The following is a 23,063-nucleotide window of genomic DNA, read 5'->3' on the forward strand; positions in this document are numbered from 1 at the left end:
CTTCCTAGCTTACCAAACACTGGCTGCCTAGAGGGGATCTTAAAGGAATTTGGGATGGCTTCCACCCCCAACCAATCTCTGAAGAATCGAAAAAGGAGCTGGTGCAGAACCCCAGGGACTTGAAGACACCTGTCTGCAGTGTTGGTGAGGGGCAGCGATGTGGCCCTCCTGCCTCAGTGATCAAAACAGCAGGTCCTGACTCTGCAGGGAGAAGAGCATGGCCACTGCAGCCTTAAAGTCCCTGGGGTTCTTCACCAGCTCCTTTTTTGATACTTCAGAGATTGGTTGGGGGTGGAAGCCATCCCAAATTCCTTTAAGATCCCCTCTAGGCAGCCAGTGTTTAGTAAGCTAGGAAGAATTTTGAAGCCAATCTCATGTGAGGCTGAGCATCAGGTAGGGCCTGGGATTTTTTCTTTCTTTCTTTTTGTATCTTCTGGTCAGGAGGCCAAAAATTATTGGGTGACTTGTTCTTAAAGAGAAAGTTTCTTTTCAGAATTTCTTGGGCAGGTGGTTTGGGGGTGGGGGTGGGATGGTGGTGGTTGTTGCTGCTTCCATTGTCAAAGGAATTGCATTGTTTGAGTGTGAGGTGACACGTGTGTGTGTTTCTGTGTACCTGTTGCTTTCTGCTGCTGCTTCCTGATTTTCTGGAATCAGGTGAAATAAGTATATAATTAAAATTTTTCTTCTAGATCTTTTTGTTTCCATCAGCCCCTGCTGTCAATCATCGGGAAAAGCCATGTGCTTTTTCTCACACATGTAATGTTCTTTTTAATCTCAGTATAAAGATAGAGAGCTTTTTCGATGGCTCAGCAATAAAGAATCCATGGGCAATGCAGGAGACAATGCAAGAGATGCCAGTTTGATCCCTGGGTAAGGTAGATCCCCTGGAGAAGGGCATAGCAACCCATTCCAGTACACTTGCCTGGAGAATCCCATGGACAGAGGAGCCGGGTGGGCTACAGTCCGTGGGGTCACTAAGAGTTGGACAGGACTGAAGCCACTTAGCATTCATATAAAGATGAGAGGGGGGGGGGAAACAAAGAAACAAGAAGCCCAAAACAAAATCCACATATTCTAATATCCCCAAATTGACCTGGAACTCAAAAGAGTCCTAGTCAGTTTTCACCCTCACCCAAGCCTATGTTTTTGAGAATCACTCCCACTGACTCTCCACCTCCACCTGGACCAGAGCCTGGGGATGTGGCCCAGCCTCTGAGGCAAGAGTCTGGGCCCCACTCCAATGTCAACATCCTGCCCCCTAACTCTTAAAGGGGCCATGACAGCACCTCAAAGCCTCTCTTTAAAGATGTATACCGGTATGAATGCTCAGTGTACCTGTGTGTGTACCTGTGTGCGTGCTCATATGTCCCCCTGTAATGAGCCCAACAGCCTGATATAGTAAGTGGTGACAAGAAATGCACCACAAGCCTTCTTCTCCTATTCTCAGCCACAAAGCCTCAGAGCCTAGCATCCTACTGTCACCAGGGCCAGAGGAGCCAGGCAAGCAGAGCTGCAGGGGAGCAGGGGGAAGGACGCCCTCTGCTGCCCCTCACTCCTGTACTGGGATGAAGCTGTGATCTTCACCAGGGGCTGGTTGGATTTAAGGGAAGGACTTCCAGGAGGTGGTCCTTGTAGCAGGAAAATCTTAAGAAACAATGAAAAAAAATTCCTATTTTAAGACAAGACAAGAACAATTTCAGTATAACACTGTTTGTCTGTTTCAGCCTCTTTCCTCTCCTCTAGTGTGCATTATTCATCTGCATTGTGCCTTAACCAGAATTCTTCAAGGGAAGAAATACCCATTTCACCATAAGGGTGACATTTTCTAGAGGAAGCCATGTAACTCCTTAGAAGATAGCACTGCTAACTTACTTCAGTTCAGTTCAGTTCAGTCGCTCAGTCGTGTCCGACTCTCCGCGACCCCATGAATCACAGCACGCCAGGCCTCCCTGTCCATCACCAACTCCCGGAGTTCACTCAAACTCATGTCCACAGAGTCGGTGATGCCATCCAGCCATCTCATTCCCCGTCGTCCCCTTCTCCTCCCGCCCCCAACCTTTCCCAGCATCAGAGTCTTTTCCAGTGAGTCAACTCGTCGCATGAGGTGGCCAAAGTATTGCAGTTTCAGCTTCAGCATAAGTCCCTCCAATGAACACCCAGGATTGATCTCCTTTAGAATGGACTGGTTGGATCTCCTTGCAGTATAAGGGACTCTCAAGAGTCTTCTCCAACACCACAGTTCAAAAGCATCGATTCTTCGGCGATCAGCCTTCTTCACAGTCCAACTCTCACATCCATACATGACCACGGGAAAGACCATTGCCTTGACTAGACTGACCTTGGTTGGCAAAGTAATGTCTCTGCTTTTTAATATACTATCAAGGTTTGTCATAACTTTCCTTTCAAGGAGCAAGCGTCTTTTAATTTCATGGCTGCAATCAGCATCTGCAGTGATTTTGGAGTGACCCAAAATAAAATCAGCCACTGTTTCCACTGTTTTTCCATCTATTTCCCATGAAGTGATGGGACCAGATGCCATGATCTTTGTTTTCTGAATGTTGAGCTTCAAGCCAACCTTTTCACTCTCCTCTTTCACTTTCATCAAGAGGCTTTTGAGTTCCTCTTCACTTTCTGCCAGAAGGGTAGTGTCATCTGCATATCTGAGGTTATTGATATTTCTCCCGGCAATTTTGATTCCAGCTTGTGCTTCTTCCAGCCCAGCGTTCCTCATGATGTACTCTGCATATAAGTTAAATAAGCAAGGTGACAATATACAACCTTGACGTACACATTTTCCTATTTGGAACCAGTCTGTTGTTCCATGTCCAGTTCTAACTGTTGCTTCCTGACCTGCATACAGGTTTCTCAAGAGGCAGGTCAAGTGTTCTGGGATTCCCATCTCTTTCAGAATGTTCCACCGTTTATTGTGATCCACACAGTCAAAGGCTTTGGCATAGTCGATGAAGCAGAAATAGATGTTTTTCTGGAACGCTCTTGCTTTCTCCATGATCCAGCAGATGTTGGCTATTTGATCTCTGGTGCCTCTGCCTTTTCTAAAACCTGCTTGAACATCTGGAAGTTCACGGTTTACATACTGCTGAAGCCTGGCTTGGAGAATTTTGAGCATGACTTTACTAGCGTGTGAGATGAGTGCAATTGTGCGGTAGTTTGAGCATTCTTTGGCATTCCCTTTCTTTGGGATTGGAATGAAGACTGACCTTTTCCAGTCCTGTGGCCACTGCTGAGTTTTCCAAATCTGCTGGCATATTGAGTGCAGCACTTTCACAGCATCATCTTTCAAGACTTGAAATAGCTCAACTGGAATTCCATCGCCTCCACTAGCTTTGTTAGTAGTGATGCTTTCTAAGGCCCACTTGACTTCACATTCCAAGATGTCTGGCTCTAGGTCAGTGATCACGCCATCGTGATTATCTTGGTTGTGAAGATCTTTTTTGTACAGTTCTTCTGTGTATTCTTGCCACCTCTTCTTAATATCTTCTGCTTCTGTTAGGTCCATACCATTTCTGTCCTTTATCGAGCCCATCTTTGCATGAAATGTTCCCTTGGAATCTCTAATTTTCCTGAAGGAGGTCTCTTGTTTTTCCTATTCTGTTGTTTTCCTCTATTTCTTTGCATTGATCACTGAGGATCAGCTAACTTAATTAGGACCTGGTTAATGTCTCCAGCTGTATGACTTGTGCTCTGCCTGTTTTAAAGATTCATGTCTTGTTTCTTGTAGTAACATATGTGTGATTAAGTCTGTGATGAAAAATAATGGTGACTAGGCCTCTTGAAATGATTCATATAATACATAGTTTTATAAGATCCATGATTGAAATGCAGTGACTGTTCCCATATGGCTCAGTGGTAAAGGACCTGCCTGCCAATGCAGGAGACTTGGGTTCGATTCCTGGGCCTGGATGATGCCCTGGAGAAGTAAATGGCAACCCACTCTGGTATTATTGACTGGGAAACCCCATGGACTGAGGAGGCTGGTGGGCTACTGTTCATTGGGTCGCAAAGAGTCAGAGATGACATAGCGTCTAAACCACAACAACAGCTACAGATATGGGAATAAGCAACAGGAAGGAACCACTTGCTCAGGACTTGGGCCCAGAGCACCTCTTTTCTGGGAGCCATTTTGTCCTCATCCAGTCCAATGACTTTAAGATTCCACTCATCAAAAAATATTCTTGTTCACCAAGTGTGTGTGCCAGGCCCTATTCTAGACACTGGACAGAGAGCAGAGAACAGAACCAAGAGTTCTGCCCTCATGGAGCTTGCACTCTAGCACAGGAGCTGTGCACATCAATACATAACATCAAGTCAGTGGGTGATAAAATGCCACGATAAAGGGAACAGATGAGAAGAGTTATTGGAGTGCCACTGGGGCAGGGGGCAAGGCTGTTTCGTGGATGTGACGTTTAAGAAGAAACTGAAAGACGAGTGATGACAACTCGCCAGTTCCTGTCTCCAGAGCTGATCTCTACTGGGATCCAGAGTCATGTACACCTGCCTCCTGATCCCTCTCTCCAGATGTCTCAGGACACATCACACTCAATATGTCCAGTCCCACCTCTTCAATCCCTCACTCCCAAGACCCGCTGATCCTTCCTCATCTTTCCCATCTCAGTCAATGGCACCACCTTCACAGAGGCTCTTAACAAAACACTCCTGAACCCACACACTCGTCTTCATCTCTAGACCACCTGGTCCAGATCCATCCATCCCCTCACCTGCACTCCTGCCATAAGCTTGTAGATGCTTCCTCTATTTCCATCCTTTCCCTCAAAGACTGGTTTGGAGTGAAGTCAAAGTCAGATACTCTGAAGATTTCTGTTTGCTCCCTTAGGATGGAACACATGCTCCACAATGTCACCCACCTGCAAAGCCCTGCAAGCTCAGACCCCTTTCTACCTCTGCAGCCTCCTCCCCTCCCTCCCTCCAGCCACTGACAACTGTTTCCAGTTCTCTTGGTCATCTCAGAGCCTTTCCCCTTATATTTCTACACACCACTCCCCAACCCTGAACTCAGACCTGAGTTCAGCCAGGCACACAGCAGTCCAGTGCTCAGTCTGCGCTACTCTAAGCCTCAGTTTGCTCATCCAGTAAATGGAGATAGTAGCTCCTGCTTTTAGTCAAAAAGGCTGTTAACTGCACCCTGCAGAGAACATCTCTGGCAACCTAAGCAGAGAACAACTGTACTAGAAGGATATTGGGTAGCTTGGAGAACTGCTAGGGAGGGACCAGACTGAGAACAGGCTCAGACCAGAAATGAGGGTGCTGGGCAGCCAGGCCACAGCCAAGGGCAGCCGGTCCAGGCACCATGGCCATTGGAAACTCACACTGGACGCCACTGCAGGCCCCGCAGAAGGGGTTCTGGTCTGTCTTTGTTTCTGTGTATCACCTGTTCTTGCGTGTCCAGGCCCCACTTGTGGGGCCGGTCCAATATTCATCTGGCCTTTTCTTTCTTGAGGCTTCCCTGGTGGCTCAGGTGGTAAAGCATCCACCTGCAATGTGGGAGACCTAAGATCCCCTGAAGGAGGGCATGACAACCCACTCTAGTATTCTTGCCTGGAAAATCCCCTTGGATAGAGGAGCCTGGTGGGCTACTGTCCAAGGGATCGCACAGAGTTGGACATGACTGAGCGACAAAACACACCAACAGTCTCACTAGGTGACTTATTATCTCTGTTTCATTTCATTTTCAGGGATATTATTATTGTCATCCCCATTTAACAGATGATGAAAGTGAGGCCCAGAGACCACATTACGTTTTTTGCTCAAGGTCACACAGTTGCTCTGAGCCTGGATTTGAATACAGATCTGTCTCCCCCAAAGCACAGCAGGTAAAAGAACCTCAGGAAATGCTGAGCCCCTTCCCTCTTCTCTCAGATCCAGAATCACTGCCTGGTTCCTGTCTGTCCTGTTCTGGCTGCAGTGCCCCATCCAGAGTTCCTACAACAGAGCCCCCATCTCAGCCAGACTACTTCCTGTTGGCAAGCCAGCCAGAAAAGTCTGGAGAGAGCAGGGAGACACTTCACAGGGGTTGATTAAAGCCCCCTTGTTTCTCTTCAGCTCACCTGCCTCCCTGCAGGCACCTTCCAACAGGAGCCAACCACACAGACAAGGTCCACATGACTGGCCATCTGCACTGGCACCCAAGGGAGATAGCCAGGTGCCTGAGAACCCGGAGGGAATGGCCCCAATTCTCCCCACTGAGAGGAGGACTGAGGAAGGCTGATTCTGTGATATTTCCAAGAAGCTGGTCTAGGACCAGAAAATGGGAACATCTGTGGCCCAGGCTCTGTTCTGGATGCAGCTCAGGACACAGTCTGGGGGCCATCAGCTGGAGTCACCCTGTGTGGAAGAAGCTCTGGCCGGCCAAGGAGGGAGCCTCCGGTCGCTGCCTGGGGAGACAGGGAGCCCAGGCCATGGAAGGAGCAAGGGAAGGACCTGAGGCTTCAGCACCACGGGGGAGTGCATTTCCATCAACTCTGTGTGCTGAAGGGCTGGGGGAGGCCCTGGTCACCAAGTAAGTGGATTTGGGAGCCCCAGCTGCCCCTCCCCAGAACTCTGGACCGAAGGCACCTCCCTTCTCTCTGCCTTTGGAGACAGGCCTGAGTGGACATCTCTCAGCTCCTCCCCTGGCCTATCTGCTTTGGAGTCAAAGCAGATGTGACTGTGAATCCAGTCGCAGACCCCAATCTGCCTCTCTCTTCACTCTGGTCTTCTGTTTCATCTTCCCCTGCTTATGGGCAGTCCTCTATATGCCCAGCGTAAAGGAATTTCCTCTTCCTAAAGGAAACATGAGCTCCCTAAATGGGGCAAGACCATTTGGGCTGCTGAGCTGGACTCTGAAGAAGTGGAAAGTCAAGAATGTGCAGGAACAAGGGACTCTGGGAGACCTCAGACTGTGGGGGCACCTGGAAGAGGTTTGTCTTTTGACAAGAATCACTGGAGAGTCAGACCCCTGGGAAGTGACTGAGGAAACTCAGGTTATGAAAGAGAAACATGGTCCCCACCAAGCGGAGGTCGTGGGGGAGAAGGATCTGTGTAATCAGGAGGGATGTGACCAATAAACAGGACCCAGCAGCCAAGAGGAAGCAAGCAGAGAGGGTGGACAGAGGGGAGGAGCCGGCTTCCATCTCCACGTCTGAGTCTCCAGGACTGGCAAGTCCAGGGGCCCCAAGAAGAGGGGGGCTGGGAGGGACCAGGGGTCTCTGGCACCCCTCCTCCCTCTAGCAGATGAGGAAAGGGACTCAGCAGCAGTGAGTGCCCTCCTCAGAGGGACGGGGAAGGTTTGTGCAGAACGAGGGTGGATGGGGCAGAATCCCAGCCTGGAGGATGCTGTAGCCACACTTGTCGCAAGCAGCGTGGGGCCGTGGACGGACAGCCGGCCTGGGGACAGGACACCCGGTCCTGACTCTGACTCTGCCACACACAGGGTGACTCTGGTCAAGTGCTGCCCTCCCTGGGGTCCAGCTGCTCCTCCTCTATGATGAGTAGACTAAGCGTATCTCACTCATTTGTGTCTGACTCTTTGTGATGCCATGGACGGCAGCCCGCCATGCTCCTCTGTCCGTGGAATTTCCCAGGCAAGAATACTGGAGTGGGTTGCCATTCCCATCTCCAGGGGATCTTCCCGACTCAGGGATCAAACCCTGGTCTCCTGCATTGCAGGAGGATTCTTCACCATCTGAGCCACCAGGAAAGCCCCTGTGACAAGAAGTTTGGACTAAATACAGAATGATTACACTTTCTTTTGAGCGCCACAGTAAGGGAACTGGAGTGGCCTTGAAATTGTGACAAATGGCCTTTAACCTCTCAGTTCAGTTAAGTTCAGTCAATCAGTCGAGTCCAACTTTTTTCGACCCCATGGACTGGACTGCAGGACTCCTGACTTCCCTATCCATCACCATCTCCCAAAATGTACTCCAACTCATGTCCATTGAGTCAGTGATGCCATCCAATCATCTCCTCCTCTGTCGTCCCCTTCTCCTCCTGTCTTTAGTCTTTCCCAGCATCAGGGTCTTTTCCAATGAGTCAGTTCTTTGCATCAGGTGGCCAGAGTATTGGAGTTTCAGCTTCAGCATCAGTCCTTCCAATGAATGTTCAGGACTGATCTCCTTTAGGATGGACTGGTTGGATCTCCTTGCAGTCCAAGGGACTCCTAAGAGTCTTCTCCAACACCACAGTTCAAAAGCATCAATTCTTCAGTGCTCAGCTTTCATTATAGTCCAACTCTCACAGCTGTACACGACTACTGGAAAATAATAGCTTTGACTAGATGGACCTTTGTCAGCAAAGGAGTGTCTTTGCTTTTTAATATGCTATCTAGGTTGGTCATAACTTTTCTTCCAAGGAGTAAGAGTCTTTTAATTTCAGGGCTGCATCTCCATCTGCAGTGATTTGGGAGCCCCCAAAAATAAAGTCTCTCCCTGTTTCCATTGTTTCCCGATCTATATGCCATGAAATGATGGGACCGGTTGCCATTATCTCAGTGTCCTAAATGTTGAGTTTTCACTGTCATCTTTCACTTTTATCAAGAGGCTCTTTAGTTCTTCTTCACTTCTGCCATAAGAGTGGAGTTATCTGCATATCTGAGGTTATTGATATTTCCCCCAGCAATCTTGATTCTAACTTGTGCTTCATCCAGCCCAGCATTTCGTGTGATCTACTCTACATTAAAGTTAAATTAGCAGGATGACAATATTCAACCTTGATATACTTCTTTCCTGATTTGGAACTCGTTTCCCGACTTCTCAACAGGAGGGATTGAGCAGCCATTCCATGAAGCTCAAGGCTGGGACAGTGAGCCTCTCAGGTGAGCCCACCTTGGACAATTCTTTTACTGAGGCACAGACATATTTCCATCCTCCTGGGAAGTGACATTCCAGAGTTGTGTTCAATTTGATTTAAAAAAAATATAAGAATATGAGGTTCCTGCACTGAGACTTGCAGAAGTCAATGCATATTTGCTTTTGTGGATGAAAAATTAGCCAATAGTCAGACAACCTAAGAAAAACTTGGAAATTTTATTGGAACCAACCTGAGAAGTTTAACTGGGGAGACAGTCTCTCAACAAGCTCTGAGAGCTGTTTTGAGGAGGTTAGGTTTGGAGGTCAGTGTGTATGTGATTTGGGGAAGAAGGACATGAAACCAGCCCACACCTTGGTAGAAGGTTGCTTCACTCAGGAAGAACAGATATCATGGTTCCTGCTTTTAGTGCTTCCTAGGATGAAGGACATGACTGAGCGACTGAACTGAACTGAACTGAAGATGCAAGAAAAGTCTCTTGAAAATATTCAAGTATGTGAGGGCAGGTTCTGCCAGTTTTCTCAGAGTACAAAGTACAATCCTGACCATTTTCACGACTTCCTTTCTGAGTGGATCGAAGGTCAGTGAATTGTAGCAGCTAGTGACTTGATTTTGGAAAACCTGGATGGTGGGCAACATTCTTTATCACACAATCTATTTGTTTCCATCTTAATTTCAATCAAGGTTTTGGAAGACTTTTCCCAGGTCAGGGGAATTTCATTGATAGGTAACTCAATGTGAAATTATTCATCTAGTCCTGCTAACAGTAGCCAAAATCCTCTGGACCAATTATCTTATTTGTCTGTCAGGCTCTCAGAAATGGTTCCCTCCTGTTGCTTCTTCCCATATCTCGAGTCACCTTACTACAATCATGGATCTTATAAAACTGTATATAAGGTCACCTGGTCATTATTGTTTTTATCAGAGGCTCAATGGTACATTTGTTAATGCAAGAAACAATATTCTTGTAAAACGGCAGACTACAAGTAATATAGCTAGCGACCTTAATAAGGTCATAAGTAGGCAGAGTCATATAAAGTCACACGGCTGGGGTTAGACGAACAAAAATGGATGTTTATGTTGAGTCAGGTGTTTTTGCCCTTAGGAAGGTCTGGTTAACACAGACTGCAGATGCACACTGCACGCTTCAGGGCAGGGAGGAAGTCACAAGAGGGAGAGAAGAACTTTGTTTAAATTTTTCTTGTCTTGCCTTAAAATATGAATTTTATTTCATTGCTTCTTAAGATTTGCCAGCCGTGGGAACCAACACCTGGAGGCCTCCCTATCCACCACACCCGCCCCCGGGTGAAGAACTCAAGCTTCATCCCAGTACAGGAATGAGGGGCAGCAGGGTGTTGCTTTCCCCTGTCCACCCCCCTACCGCCTCCACCACAGCTCTGATGCCTGACTCCTCCAGTCCTGGTGACACCAGGATGCTGGACTCTGGGGTTTGTGGCTGAGAAAGGAGACTAAACACAATATTGGTGGTTTCCTGTCCGCCAGTTATTATAATGGCTACTAGTCCCAACATCCGTGTGAGCACAGACATACAGGAACATACACAGGCAAACACACACGCTGGGCATGCAGGCAGGGACACACCTTTAAATACAGTCAACAGGGCTCTGGTCCTTTAAGAGCTAAGGGGACAGAAAGTCTAGTGTTGGGGACACAACTGCTAGTTGTCTTGGACAGGGCCATGCCCCCAGATCCTGGGGAAAGGTGGGAGTGTGGAGACATAGGGAAGGGTTCCCAGAGATCAGGGCTTGGGTGAGAATAAAAATCTGTTCCATCCTTCCGAGCACTGAGAAAATTTGGGGCAATTAGCATATGTCAGGTCTGTGGGTTTTTTCTTTTATCTTTGTATTGAGGTTAAATAAGAACCTTACAGTTGTAGGAGAAAGGACAAGGCTTCATCTATGACTGGTAGCAGGGTTCGATGGTATCCAGAAATTCCAGACAATTAAACAATCCATGTATACTTATATCTATTTAGATCATGTTATGTGTGGGTCCTGGAGAAGCAGGAAGCAGCAGCAGAAAACAGCTGACACATGGAAACACACGTTTGCGCAGCACAAACTCAAGCAATAGAGTTTCCTCGACTGTGGCATCAGCAATACCCACCCACCCAACACCACCCATCGACAAGCTTTGAAAAGAAACTTTCCTTGCAAAAATATAGTCACCCAGTAATTCTTGCCCTTGAGACAATAAAATTTAAAGAAAAATAAAACACCCAGGCTAACATCACCTTTAACGCTGGCAGTGGCGATGCCCTTCTCCCTGCAGAGGCAGACCTGCTGTTTTGATCACTGAGGTGGGAGGGCCACACTGCTACTCCTCACCAGCACTGCAGACAGCTGTCTTAAAGACAGCACAGTCCATTGTTTATTCCCCAGAGAGTGGTTGGGATTGCAAACACAGGCCGAGGTCACCCCAGATCAATGCCATTAATTTAGTGCCCTTGTTGGAAGAACCTTTATTATAGAGTAACAGGAAAGCTGCCCGTGGCATTTCCTCCCACTTACCCAATCTTTAACAAATCAGTTTTAACTGCGAAAGACTGGAGGAATTTAGAGACCCATTCAGGGGGTACACTGTTCTTTAGACTAGAAAACATACATGGGTTAGGATGGATGAAAATTTAAAACTCATTTTTCTTCTTGCTTACAAAGTCATACTCTAGTTTTGCCAATCAGCCAAGATGCGTCCCAGGGGACTTCTAGAAGGGATAGATATGGCCCCCTCACTTCCCTCTGGTTGCTCCCCCAAGACATGTTTCAAATAAACAAATTCTTCTTCCGGGAGAGGCAAACACAGAGTCACAAACAAGCCATGCCCCCCTCCTGCGGTGTCCAAGCTGACCCCAAAGTTCCCAAGGGCAAACGATTTGCCCAAACAGGAGGGAATGGGGGGTCCCGGGGTGCACACCCTTCTACTCACTCAGTCAAGAGCTCAGCCGCTCCTTCAGAGGCCAGTTTGCTTCTCTCAACAGAAAGTGAAAGCAGGCTGTGAGCAAGGAGGAGAGCAGGAAACAGCTGCAAGCTACACGCGGAGGGTATTGGAGACTTGACATTAACCACCAGGCGCCTTGCTGGGGACTGAGAACGTGAGTGTGGTCCTTACTTTGCTAAGATCAGCGCATCTGTTCTAAAGATCAGTGGTTGTATACTTCTGAAAAATCAGGGACAGAGGGAGAGCTGAACCGGCCCAGTGAAACAGGAAACAAGATCAACTCCGGAGCCGTGTTTAACTATTCACGAGACTTTGGGTGGGAAGCAAGCAAGCTTACATACAGCACCGCTGCCCGGGACCTGCCTGACCATCAGGACACTATGAGCTTGTTCTCAGGTCTGGACGGCAAGACCATCCTGAGCCTCCTCCTCCGCCTGGGGCAGCTGCTCTCCACCCTCGTGCCCATCGTGCTGGTCAGTGAGGACGCTCTGAAGGAGGGTGTAATCAACTGGTGCATGTTCATCTGGTGCATCTGCTTCGCCCTGACCCTCCTCGGCTTCATACTGGAGTTGGGCAGTCTCTTCAAACTGCCGTTATGTAACATCCAGTCCCTCCTCCGCTTGTCTGATAAGTTCCAGTCCCACCTCCGCTTGTCTTGGGATGGCGTTCTCCACGCCTTTGGCTCTTACTTCGCCGTCGTCTGCCTCGCAGCTGCTGTCATCTTCGGCCCCACCTACATCCAGTTCTTTTCTCCAGGCCCCGCCCGGAACCGCGCCATCACCGCCACCGCCTTCTCCTGCCTGGCTGCTCTGCTTTATGCCATCGAAGTTGCCTGGGTCTGTCTCCAACCCGGTAAAATATTCTGCTTTTGGCCAACCTTCCCAGGTGTGCTCAGGAGGCTGGAGAACTATGTGGCCAACATCATCTTCGCCTTCATCTGCAACGCTGAACTGTACCAGCACCAGCCAGCCCTGGTGTGGTGTGTGGCCGTGTACTCCATCTGCTTCATCCTGGGGGCCGTGAACTTCCTTATGAATGGGTGTGACTGTGACAACGACAAAAAGCTGCCCCTCCGCTTCCCCTGGTTGTTGTGGGTGCAGACTGTGCTCTCCGTCCTCCTCTATACCACGGCAGTGATCCTCTGGCCCCTCTACCAGTTCCATGAGAGGTTGGGGGAGCAGCCCCAACGGTCCAGCGATATGAGCTGCAGTGATCAACTCAAGATCTTTGTCTGTATCTGGGACCAACGACTGGCTGTGTCCATCCTGACAGGCATCAACCTGCTGGTTTACATGGCTGACCTGGTGTATTTAGTCCGAGAAGCTTTTGTAGGTGACTCAGATGGTAAAGAATCTGCCTGCAATGAGGGAGACATTTTGCTCACTGAGTCAGGAAGATCCCTTAGAGACGAAACTGGCAACCACTCCAGTGTTTTGCCGAGGAAATCCCATGGAAAAGGAGTCTAGCAGGATACAGTCCCTGGGCTCGCAAAGAGTCAGCCACAACTGAGCGACTGACACTTTCACTTTCACACAAGGCTGGCCCGGGGATCTTAACTCTCCTCACTGCATTCCGCCCCAGTTTCTGACATCCCCTAACGTCCTCTCCTGCCTCCCTCTCTCCTCTCACACCCTTCCCCATTCGTCTCACTCTCTTTTCTCTTTCCTTCCCCTCCCGCCCTGCCAGTGCCCCTGGACTTGTCGTTCGTGGGGATTCAGACGAGGAGATGGCAGCCGGCTCCCTCCGCTCTGTCCACCCTCTCTGCTTGTTTCCTTTTGGCTGAGGGTCCTGTTCATGGGTCACATCCCACCTGATTATGAAACAGTCTGGGACTGAGACCCTTTGCTGCGATGCTTGCACATGGACGCATGTCTCCTCCAGCACCAAAAGCAAAGAAATTGCGTGGGCGCCAAAATAATTCTGTGCGTGTGCAGTTGGGGCCAACTCCAGACAGAGATACAAAGAGACCAAAAAAACCAAATATACAAAAATCCCCAACTGCCACTTGTGAAGAGCCTGAGCAAAAAGAGGGACTTGGGAGAAAATCAGGGTGTTGAGCATGCCCCCCAAACACACCACCGCTCAAGGGCTGTTGCAACCACTTCCGCCACCCCTCCATCCTGACCCCTGGACTCACCCCTACCCTCACCGTGTATCAGGAGCAAGCTTTCCCACCTACTCTGCCTCATGAAGCGAGCAAGGGAATCTGTTGCTTGTTCTCACTTCCCCCTGTTTCTACAGGGGTCCCAATAAAGTCTTGCCTGAATTTCCTGTCTGGCCTCTAATCAGTCTCCATTGACTGAGGGGGCCAAGAACCCTGGTTGGTACATATGTTGTGGCGCCCAACGTGGGGCATTTGTCCACTTCTGGGGAGAAGATGTGGCACCTCCTAGACCAGGGACAGCAGCTTCCCTGTGGGTGACAGGTGGCCGTCTGACCCTCCTGTTTCAACGTCACCGAGTCTGGTAAGTCTGTTCCTGGCCCCAGGGGCCCTCAGGCCCCTCATTCAGCAGCTCTCTCCCCGCCCTTTCCCTCCCTCTTTCGAGCTCTCTCCACCTTTCTCTCTGCCCTCTCCCTTCTCTGTCCTCTCTTATGTCTGTCCTGTCCTTCCAAGAGAGCGGACACCAGGCCGCTACAGCTGCCTCAGCTCCTCCCAGTCATGAGACCCGCTCCCTCCGGCCGGCAGTGGCTCACCTTGACAGGTGACGAGAGGAAATGGAGCAGCTCACCGCACATTGTCAGACGGGGCTCCACGGGCTCTGCCTGACCGGAGGCTGCTCAGAGAGAGAGGTTCGCCCCTCATGCGTGTCGCGGCTGGAAGTCCGATCATCTCACCCTTCTCTCTTTATTTTCCTGCTGATGCAGGAGAGAGAGAGGCATTTTCGACTGGTTTCCGGTTTTCATTTCTTGGGGACGAGAACAAGTTGAACTTCAGGCTGGACCCTTACAACTGGCTTCTGTTCGCATTTCCTGAGACGGGGGTTAGGTGGGCTCCAGGCTGGCCTTTACCATCAGCCTCCTGTTTGCTTTCCGAAATGGAAGTAACAGCAGAAGCAGAGTCAGCAGCTTTGTCTCCAGTGGACACCTGAAGGTGATAGTCACGGCAGGAACAGTTCAGTTCAGTTCAGTCGCTCAGTCGTGTCCGACTCTTTGCGACCCCATGAACCACAGCACGCCAGGCCTCCCTGTCCATCACCAACTCCCGGAGTTCACTCAAACTCATGTCCATCGAGTCGGTGATGTCATCCAGCCATCTCATTCTCTGTCGTTCCTGTCTCCTCCTACCCCCAATCCCTCCCAGCATCATACTCTTTTCCAGTGAGTCAACTCATCGCATGAGATGGCCAAAGTATTGGAGTTTCAGCTTCAGCATCAGTCCTTCCAATGAACACCCAGGACTGATCTCCTTTAGAATGGACTGGTTGGATCTCCTTGCAGTCCAAGGGACTCTCAAGAGTCTTCTCCAGCACCACATTTCAAAAGCATCAATTCTTCGGCGATCAGCCTTCTTCACAGTCCAACTCTCACATCCATACGTGACCAGAGGAAAAACCATAGCCTTGACTAGACGGACCTTGGTTGGCAAAGTAATGTCTCTGCTTTTTAATATGCTATCTAGGCTGGTCATAACTTTCCTTCCAAGGAGTAAGCATCTTTTAATTTCATGGCTGCAATCAGCATCTGCAGTGATTTTGGAGCCCCAAAAAATAAAGTCTGACACTGTTTCCACTGTTTCTCCATCTATTTCCCATGAAGTGATGGGACCAGATGCCATGATCTTCGTTTTCTGAATGTTGAGCTTCAAGCCAACCTTTTCACTCTCCTCTTTCACTTTCATCAAGAGGCTTTTTACTTCCTCTTCACTTTCTGCCATAAGGGTGGTGTCATCTGCATATCTGAGGTTATTGATATTTCTCCCAGCAATCTTGATTCCAGCTTGTGCTTCTTCCAGCCCAGCATTCCTCATGATGTACTCTGCATATAAGTTAAATAAGCAGGCTGACAATATACAAACTTGACATACTCCTTTTCCTATTTGGAACCAGTCTGTTGTTCCATGTCCAGTTCTGACTGTTGCTTCCTGACCTGCATACAGGTTTCTCAAGAGGCAGGTCAGGTGGTCTGGGATTTCCATCTCTTTCAGAATGTTCCACCGTTTATTGTGATCCACACAGTCAAAGGCTTTGGCATAGTCAATGAAGCAGAAATAGATGTTAAGAAATGCAAAAAGCAAAATGGCTGTCTGAGGAGGCCTTACAAATAGCTGTGAAAAGAATAGAAGTGAAAAGCAAAGGAGGAAAGGAAAGATATAAGCATCTGAATGCAGAGTTCCAGAGAATAGCAAGGAGAGATAAGAGAGCCTTCCTCAGCGATCAATGCAAAGAAATAGAGGAAAACAACAGAATAGGAAAAACAAGATATCTTTTCAAGAAAATTAAAGATATCAAGGGAACATTTCATGCAAAGATGGGCACGATAAAGGACAGAAATGGTATGGACCTAACAGAAGCAGAAGATATTAAGATGAGGTGGCAAGAATACACAGAAGAACTGTACAAAAAAGATCTTCACGACGAAGATAATCACGATGGCGTGATCACTCACCTGGAACCAGACATCTTGGAATGTGAAGTCAAGTGGGCCTTAGAGAGCATCACGACGAACAAAGCTAGTGGAGGTGATGGAATTCCAATTGAGCTATTTCAAATCCTGAAAGATGATGCTGTGAAAGTGCTGCACTCAATATGCCAGCAAATTTGGAAAACTCAGCAGTGGCCACAGGACTGGAAAAGGTCAGTCTTCATTCCAATCCCAAAGAAAGGGAATGCCAAAGAATGCTCAAACTACCGCACAATTGCACTCATCTCACACTCTAGTAAAGTCATGCTCAAAATTCTCCAAGCTAGGCTTCAGCAATATGTGAATCGTGAACTTCCAGATGTTCAAGCAGGTTTTAGAAAAGGCAGAGGCACCAGAGATCAAATTGCCAACATCCGCTGGATCATGGAGAAAGCAAGAGAGTTCCAGAAAACATCTATTTCTGCTTCATTGATGGCAGGAACAGAGAGGGGCTAAACCTTGCTCGAGTAAAGCAGCAAGAGCTTTTCCCCCTCTTTGGGACAAGAGAGACCCAACACACGCGCAGAAAGGTTCCTTGGGGGCCAAAAGTCAGGGGACAACGCCAAGCCATAAAGAGCCTTGCTTCTCCCAAAAGCCTTTGTATCAAGATCCCTCTTGGTGAGAGGTGTGTGGGCACCTGGCGGCGAGGTTCTGAGACAAATCAGCCAGGGGTCAGAGCAGGATGTCTGGAGGAGGGAAGACAGAGAACTGCCCTACAGAGCTGGTTTAACCCCCCCTTCCCTGCGCTCCTCCTCACCAGGGGGCCGCCGACACCCTTCCTCTCCGAGTGATCCTCTCTGCCTTGCTCTGTCTTGGCTACACTCACCGTTCCTCAGAGCACTCCTCCACGTCTTGCTCTGCTATGTCTCCAATAATACACTTTGTGCCTGCATTTAGAATTTTGCTTCCATGAGAAATGCATTTTTCACTCTGGGCAGAGGCAGGGGAAAGTAGCTTTTAGCCTCTAGCCCTTACTGGTCAGGTGGCTAGGATTCCTGACTTTCACTCAGGCTGTGTGTGTCTGCTCAGCTGCTTAGACATGTCCAACCCTGTGATGCCATTGACTGTAGCCACCAGCCTCCTCTGTCCATGAGATTTTCCAGGCAAGAATACTGGCGTCGGTTGCCATTTTCTACTTCAGGGTTACTTCCAGGGGATCAAACCAGCGTCGCTTGCATCTCCTGCATTGGCGGGTGGATTCTTTACCTCTGGGAAGCCAGGTTACGCAGGTTCAATTCCTGGGCAGGGAATTAAGATCTCACTTCACACCACTTCTCACTGCTGCCTCACTGAGATCAGAATTGTGTGACAGGCTGACTGTGAAGTTCCTGAGGATAGTCCAGCTGGACAGGTTAAGAGTTTAAGAAGAGGCTAGTGAGTCATGAGGCTTCCCAGGTGACACTAGTGGTAAAGAATCGCCTGCCAGTGCAAGTAGTCCTAAGAGACCCAGGTTCAATCCCTGGGTAGGAAAGATCCCCTGGAGGAAGGCATGGCAACCCACTGCAGTATCCTTGCCTGGAGAATCCAATGGACAGAGGAGCCTGGTGGGCTGCCATCCGTAGGGTTGCACAGCGTCCATCAGGACTTAACCAACTTAGCAGGCACGCATGCAGTGAGTCATCTCCTAAACGAACAGTTGAAGTTACCGACATGAGTATAGTTTCCCAGGAAGACTGGGCAGAGTAAGAAGGAGAGATGGCTGAGAAGGGAGAACTGAGAAAACACTGATATCTGAGCAGCAGGCAGAGGAGGAATCTGCCAAGAAGTAGGTAGGATCGAGAGGAAAAGATCAAGAGGCTCCTGTCATTAAAATAATAATAGAGAAGAGAGTGTCAGGAGGATGTGGTCAACGTGGTTACATGCTGCAGAGGTGAGCAGAGTTCATGCGGGATCAGCACTGAAAAGTGTTCACTGGATGTGACAATTTGAAAATCTTTGAGCGCCTCAGGACAGAAGCCAGTGCATTTGAGACTGAGAAAGAGAAGAAAAGACTGTAAGTACAGGTTTCTCCTGGGGCAGCTAGTGTCTGTGAGGGCAAGGAGAGATAGGGTCATAGTGGAGATGAGCCAAGGGTCAAGGGAACTGCCGGGAGCCAGCGAGGGAAATCCTACCCATGGCAAAGGTCAATTGGGGAAGAGGCCAGACGGGCAAAGGCTAATCAGGACTCGAGGAACCCCCGGACTTACCCGAGCATCTACCCCAAAGAAAACCGGAGTCTGACTGCCTTACTATCTTACACCTCTTACCAAGTCCTCTAATACTTACGGGGGCTTCCCCCCAACCACCTTTCTCTGAAAACATTAATTCAGAGCTGTAGTTAAAAAGTTCTCCTCGGCTTAATAGGAGTGTTCCAATCCAAGCCCCTCTGATAGCTTTCTAACTTGCCTGACAAGTTTGTCCGGCTCTTACAACTCTGAATGTGACTGTTTACAGCCTCCCAGCCATGCAAGGACAGAAAGCCTAGTATTCTAAAATACAAGAATTTGTTGAAGAAGTTAAAATCATTAGAATAGTACTAAAAAAGACTTCATTGTTGAATCAATGCTTGCTGCAAAGTTTCCATATTTTCTATCTATTGTATCCTTGGAAATATATTAATCACATATAGAGAAAATAAGTAGTAGCCTTTGATTTAACCACATCAGATCTTAAGTTAATAAATTCTTTTCTTGTAGCTCACTACACCCTTGCCTTATAGGAATGTAATCTTGTCATGTGTCTTTGGAGAATAGTGCCTGACTTTAGGAAAATCACCTTGAAAGAATATAAGCCTTTTTCTAGCTGACTAACCTTTGTTAGGAGAGAAGGCCATACATAAACTCTTAGCAGGTCCCCTGGCCAGAAGATGATGTAAACCACCTAAAACTTTTGTATATCATGAAACATACAAAAATAAGCCCTGATCCTGATAAGGATCAAAACTGCTGACCCCGCGTGATTTTGGCGTGACTCTATACCTCCCTTTCTCTATTTTTTATGTGCACAACTTAGGGTATAAAAGCAGCACTGGAAAATAAAGTTTTGGGCCTTGCTCACTGAAGCTTGGTCTCCCCGTGTTGTTCTTTCTCTTTTTCTGTCCTTTTCTCTATTCTCCTTTTTCTGGTTGAGATCCTTGGAGCGCTGGGCCCTCTGCGTTTACTTATCTGCCTGGGCTTCTAAGACCCACTCGAGGGGGTGCCCTGGTGGGGTGCCTCCAGTGATTCGAGAGGGTGCCTGCGGCCTATGTAAACAGAGCAAACCCCGTGCTGGGGTTTTATTGGTTTCCTGTGTAAACCAAGGAATCATCAGCCCCTGTCTCTCTCTCTCTCTCTCTCCTGCTGACACCGACGTCGTTCATCCCGAGGATACCCTGGGTCCATATCGAGGCAGGTCCCCGATAGGGAACCTAGATGATAAGTTTGCAGAAGGCCATTTACTATAGGTTAACTTCAACCCAATGGAACATCCAAATATCTATCCAAGGTGCAAAGGGCAAAATATTTTTTAAAGCCCAAAACATGATAAAACATGAACCATAAGGACAGCAGGTGAAATCTGTTAATAAGTAATGAATATGTTATACAATAGTGAGAACATTCAACTCTTTTCAAGTCAAAACAGGAAATGAAAAGGAGATGGTCAAAGTTCTTATTGTGGTGAAACCTGTGGCTACCACCTCAGAGCTGCCCTTCTTGTTTCCTTTATAAACCAGTTCTGAGAGGAGCACACTAATATTTCCAGATATTGGCATTGCTTTATGTATGTCGCCTCACAGTTCTTCCAGTTCTTGTTTAATCCATATTGTCCAATATATTAATAGCAGCCAGTAGATATGTTTGGCTACTTAATTTTTAATTAATTAAAATTAAGCAGAATTAAAAAGTCAGCCTCTCAGTGCTACCAGCCACACATTTCAGTACCTATTCCCACATGTTGTTAGCAGTTTCTGTATGGGACTGGAGGAGGAAATAGCAACCCACTCCAGTGTTCTTACCTGAAAAATTCCATGGACAGAGGCCTGGAGGGCTACAATACAAAGGTTGCAAAGAGTCGGACACCACTGAGCCACTGAAGATGCACTGTCTTGGACAGGGCAGGTATTGAACTCTTCCATCACTGTAGAAAGTTCTGCTGGGCTACCCTGCTGCATATATTCCAAGGCAGAAGCAACACGGGCTGTGTGACAGACCGCGCAGAAGCGTGGCAGAGAGGAGCTACCCCACGTCGGAGGCCAGGGCGCCGGCCAAGAAGAACAACCCCACGCCCAAGTGGCGGCGTGGGTGCAGGAGGGCCGAGAGGAGCTACTCCACGTTCAAGGTTAGGAGGGGCGGCTGTGAGGAGATACCCCTCGTCCAAGGTAAGGAGCAGCAGCTGCGCTTTGCTGGAGCAGCCGTGAAGAGTTACCCCACGACCAAGGTAAGAGAAACCCAAGTAAGACGGTAGGTATTGTGAGGGAGCATCAGAGGGCAGACACACTGAAATCATAATCACAGAAAACTAGTCGATCTGATCACAAGGACCACAGCCTTGTCTAACTCAATGAAACTAAGCCATGCTGTGTGGGGCCACCCAAGACGGGCGGGTCATGGTGGAGAGGTCTGACAGAATGTGGTCCACTGGAGAAGGGAATGACAAACCACTTCAGTATACTTGCCTTGAGAACCCCATGAACAGTATGAAAAGGCAAAATGATAGGATACTGAAAGAGGAATTCCCCAGGTCGGTAGGTGCCCAATATGCTACTGGAGATCGGTGGAGAAATAACTCCAGAAAGAATGAAGGGATGGAGCCAAAGCAAAACCAATACCCAGTTGTGGATGTGACTGATGATAGAAGCAAGGTCCGATGATATAAAGAGCAATGTTGCATAGGAACCTGGAATGTTAGGTCCATGAATCAAGGCAAATAGGAAGTGGTCAAACAGGAGATGGCAAGAGTGGATGTAGACATTCTAGGAATCAGTGAACAAAAATGGACTGGAATGGGTGAATTTTACTCAGATGATCATTATATCTACTATGGTGGGCAGGAATCCCTTAGAAGAAATGGAGCAGCCATCATGGTCAACAAAAGAGTCCAAAATGCAATACTTGGATGCAATCTCAAAAACGACAGAAGGATCTCTGTTCATTTCCAAGGCAAACCATTCAATATTACAGTAATCCAAGCCTATGCCCCAACCAGTAATCCTAAAGAAGCCAAAGTTGAATGATTCTATGAAGACCTACAAGACCTTTTAGAACTAACACCCAAAAAAGATGTCCTTTTCATTATAGGGGACTGGAATGCAAAAGTAGGAAGTCAAGAAACACCTGGAGTAACAGGCAAATTTGACCTTGGAGCACGGAATGAAGCAGGGCAAAGGCTAATAGAGTTTTGCCAAGAGAATGCACTGGTCATAGAAAACACCCTCCTTCAACAACACAAGAGAAGACTCTACACATGGACATCACCAGATGGTCAACACTGAAATCAGATTGATTATATTCTTTGCAACCAAAGATGGAGAAGCTCTATACAGTTAGCAAAAACAAGACCAGGAGCTGACTGTGGCTCAGATCATGAACTCCTTATTGCCAAATTCAGACTTAAATTGAAGAAAGTAGGGAAAACCACTAGACCATTCAGAAATGACCTAAATCAAATCCCTTATGATTATACAGTGGAAGTGAGAAATAGATTCAAGGACTAGATCTAATAGACAGAGTGCCTGAAGAACTATGGACGGAGGTTCGTAACATTGTATAGGAGACAGGCATCAAGACCATCCCCATGGAAAAGAAATGCAAAAAAGCAAAATGGCTGTCTGGGAAGGCCTTACAAATAGCTGTGAAAAGAAGAGAAGTGAAAAGCAAAGGAGAAAAGGAAAGATATAAGCATCTGAATGCAAAGTTCCAAAGAATAGCAAGGAGAGATAAAGAAGCCTTACTCAGTGATCAGTGCAAAGAAATAAAAGAAAACAAAAGAATAGGAAAGACTAGAGATCTCTTCAAGAAAATTAGAGACACCAAGGGAACATTTCATGCAAAGATGGGCTCGATAAAGGACAGAAATGGTATGGACCTAACAGACGCAGAAGACATTAAGAAGAGGTGGCAAGAATATACAGAAGAACTGTACAAAAAAGATCTTCACGACCAAGATATTTACGATGGCGTGATCACTAACTTAGAGCCAGACATCTTGGAATGTGAAGTCAAGTGGGCCTTAGAAAGCATCACTATGAATAAAGTTAGTGGAGGTGATGGAATTCCAATTGAGCTATTTCAAATCCTGAAAGATGATGCTGTGAAAGTGCTGCACACAATATGCCAGCAAATTTGGAAAACTCAGCAGTGGCCACAGGACTGGAAAAGGTCAGTCTTCATTCTAATCCCAAAGAAAGGGAATGCCAAAGAATGCTCAAACTACCACACAATTGCACTCATCTCACACGTTAGTAAAGTCATGCTCAAAATTCTCCAGGCCAGGCTTTAGCAATACGGGAACGGTGAAACTCCAGATGTTCAAGCCGGTTTTAGAAAAGGCAGAGGAACCAGAGATCAAATTGCCAACATCCACTGGATCATGGAGAAAGCAAGAGAGTTCCAGAAAAACATCTATTTCTGCTTCATTGACTATGCCAAAACCTTTGACTGTGTCAATCACAATAAACTGTGGAAAATTCTGAAAGAGATGGGAATACT

At 47.7% G+C, this 23,063-nt stretch overlaps 1 protein-coding gene across 33 annotated transcripts in view; it reads left to right on the forward strand.

The window, feature by feature from the left end:
• LOC129550264 (myeloid-associated differentiation marker-like) overlaps nt 1-15,491 on the forward strand; it is a 30,163-nt gene extending 14,672 nt beyond the window's left edge. For 2 of the 33 annotated variants that reach the window (XM_088829641.1, XM_088829640.1), the window contains 3 exons: nt 5,712-6,535; nt 6,805-6,935; nt 8,773-15,491. In XM_088829641.1, the coding sequence (XP_088685767.1) occupies nt 12,159-13,244 (1,086 nt within the window). In that variant the 5' untranslated portion in view covers nt 5,712-6,535; nt 6,805-6,935; nt 8,773-12,158 and the 3' untranslated portion in view covers nt 13,245-15,491. The remainder of the gene's footprint in view (nt 1-5,711; nt 6,536-6,804; nt 6,936-8,772) is intronic. The other 31 variants (XM_088829651.1, XM_088829649.1, XM_088829662.1 and 28 more) reach the window with 28 other exon arrangements.
• Nucleotides 15,492-23,063: the final 7,572 nt, after the last annotated feature.

The sequence above is a fragment of the Moschus berezovskii genome, chromosome 21 (assembly GCF_049115385.1).
Source record: "Moschus berezovskii isolate FMDL1 chromosome 21, NW_MosBer_1.0, whole genome shotgun sequence".
Lineage (NCBI taxonomy): Eukaryota > Metazoa > Chordata > Mammalia > Artiodactyla > Moschidae > Moschus > Moschus berezovskii.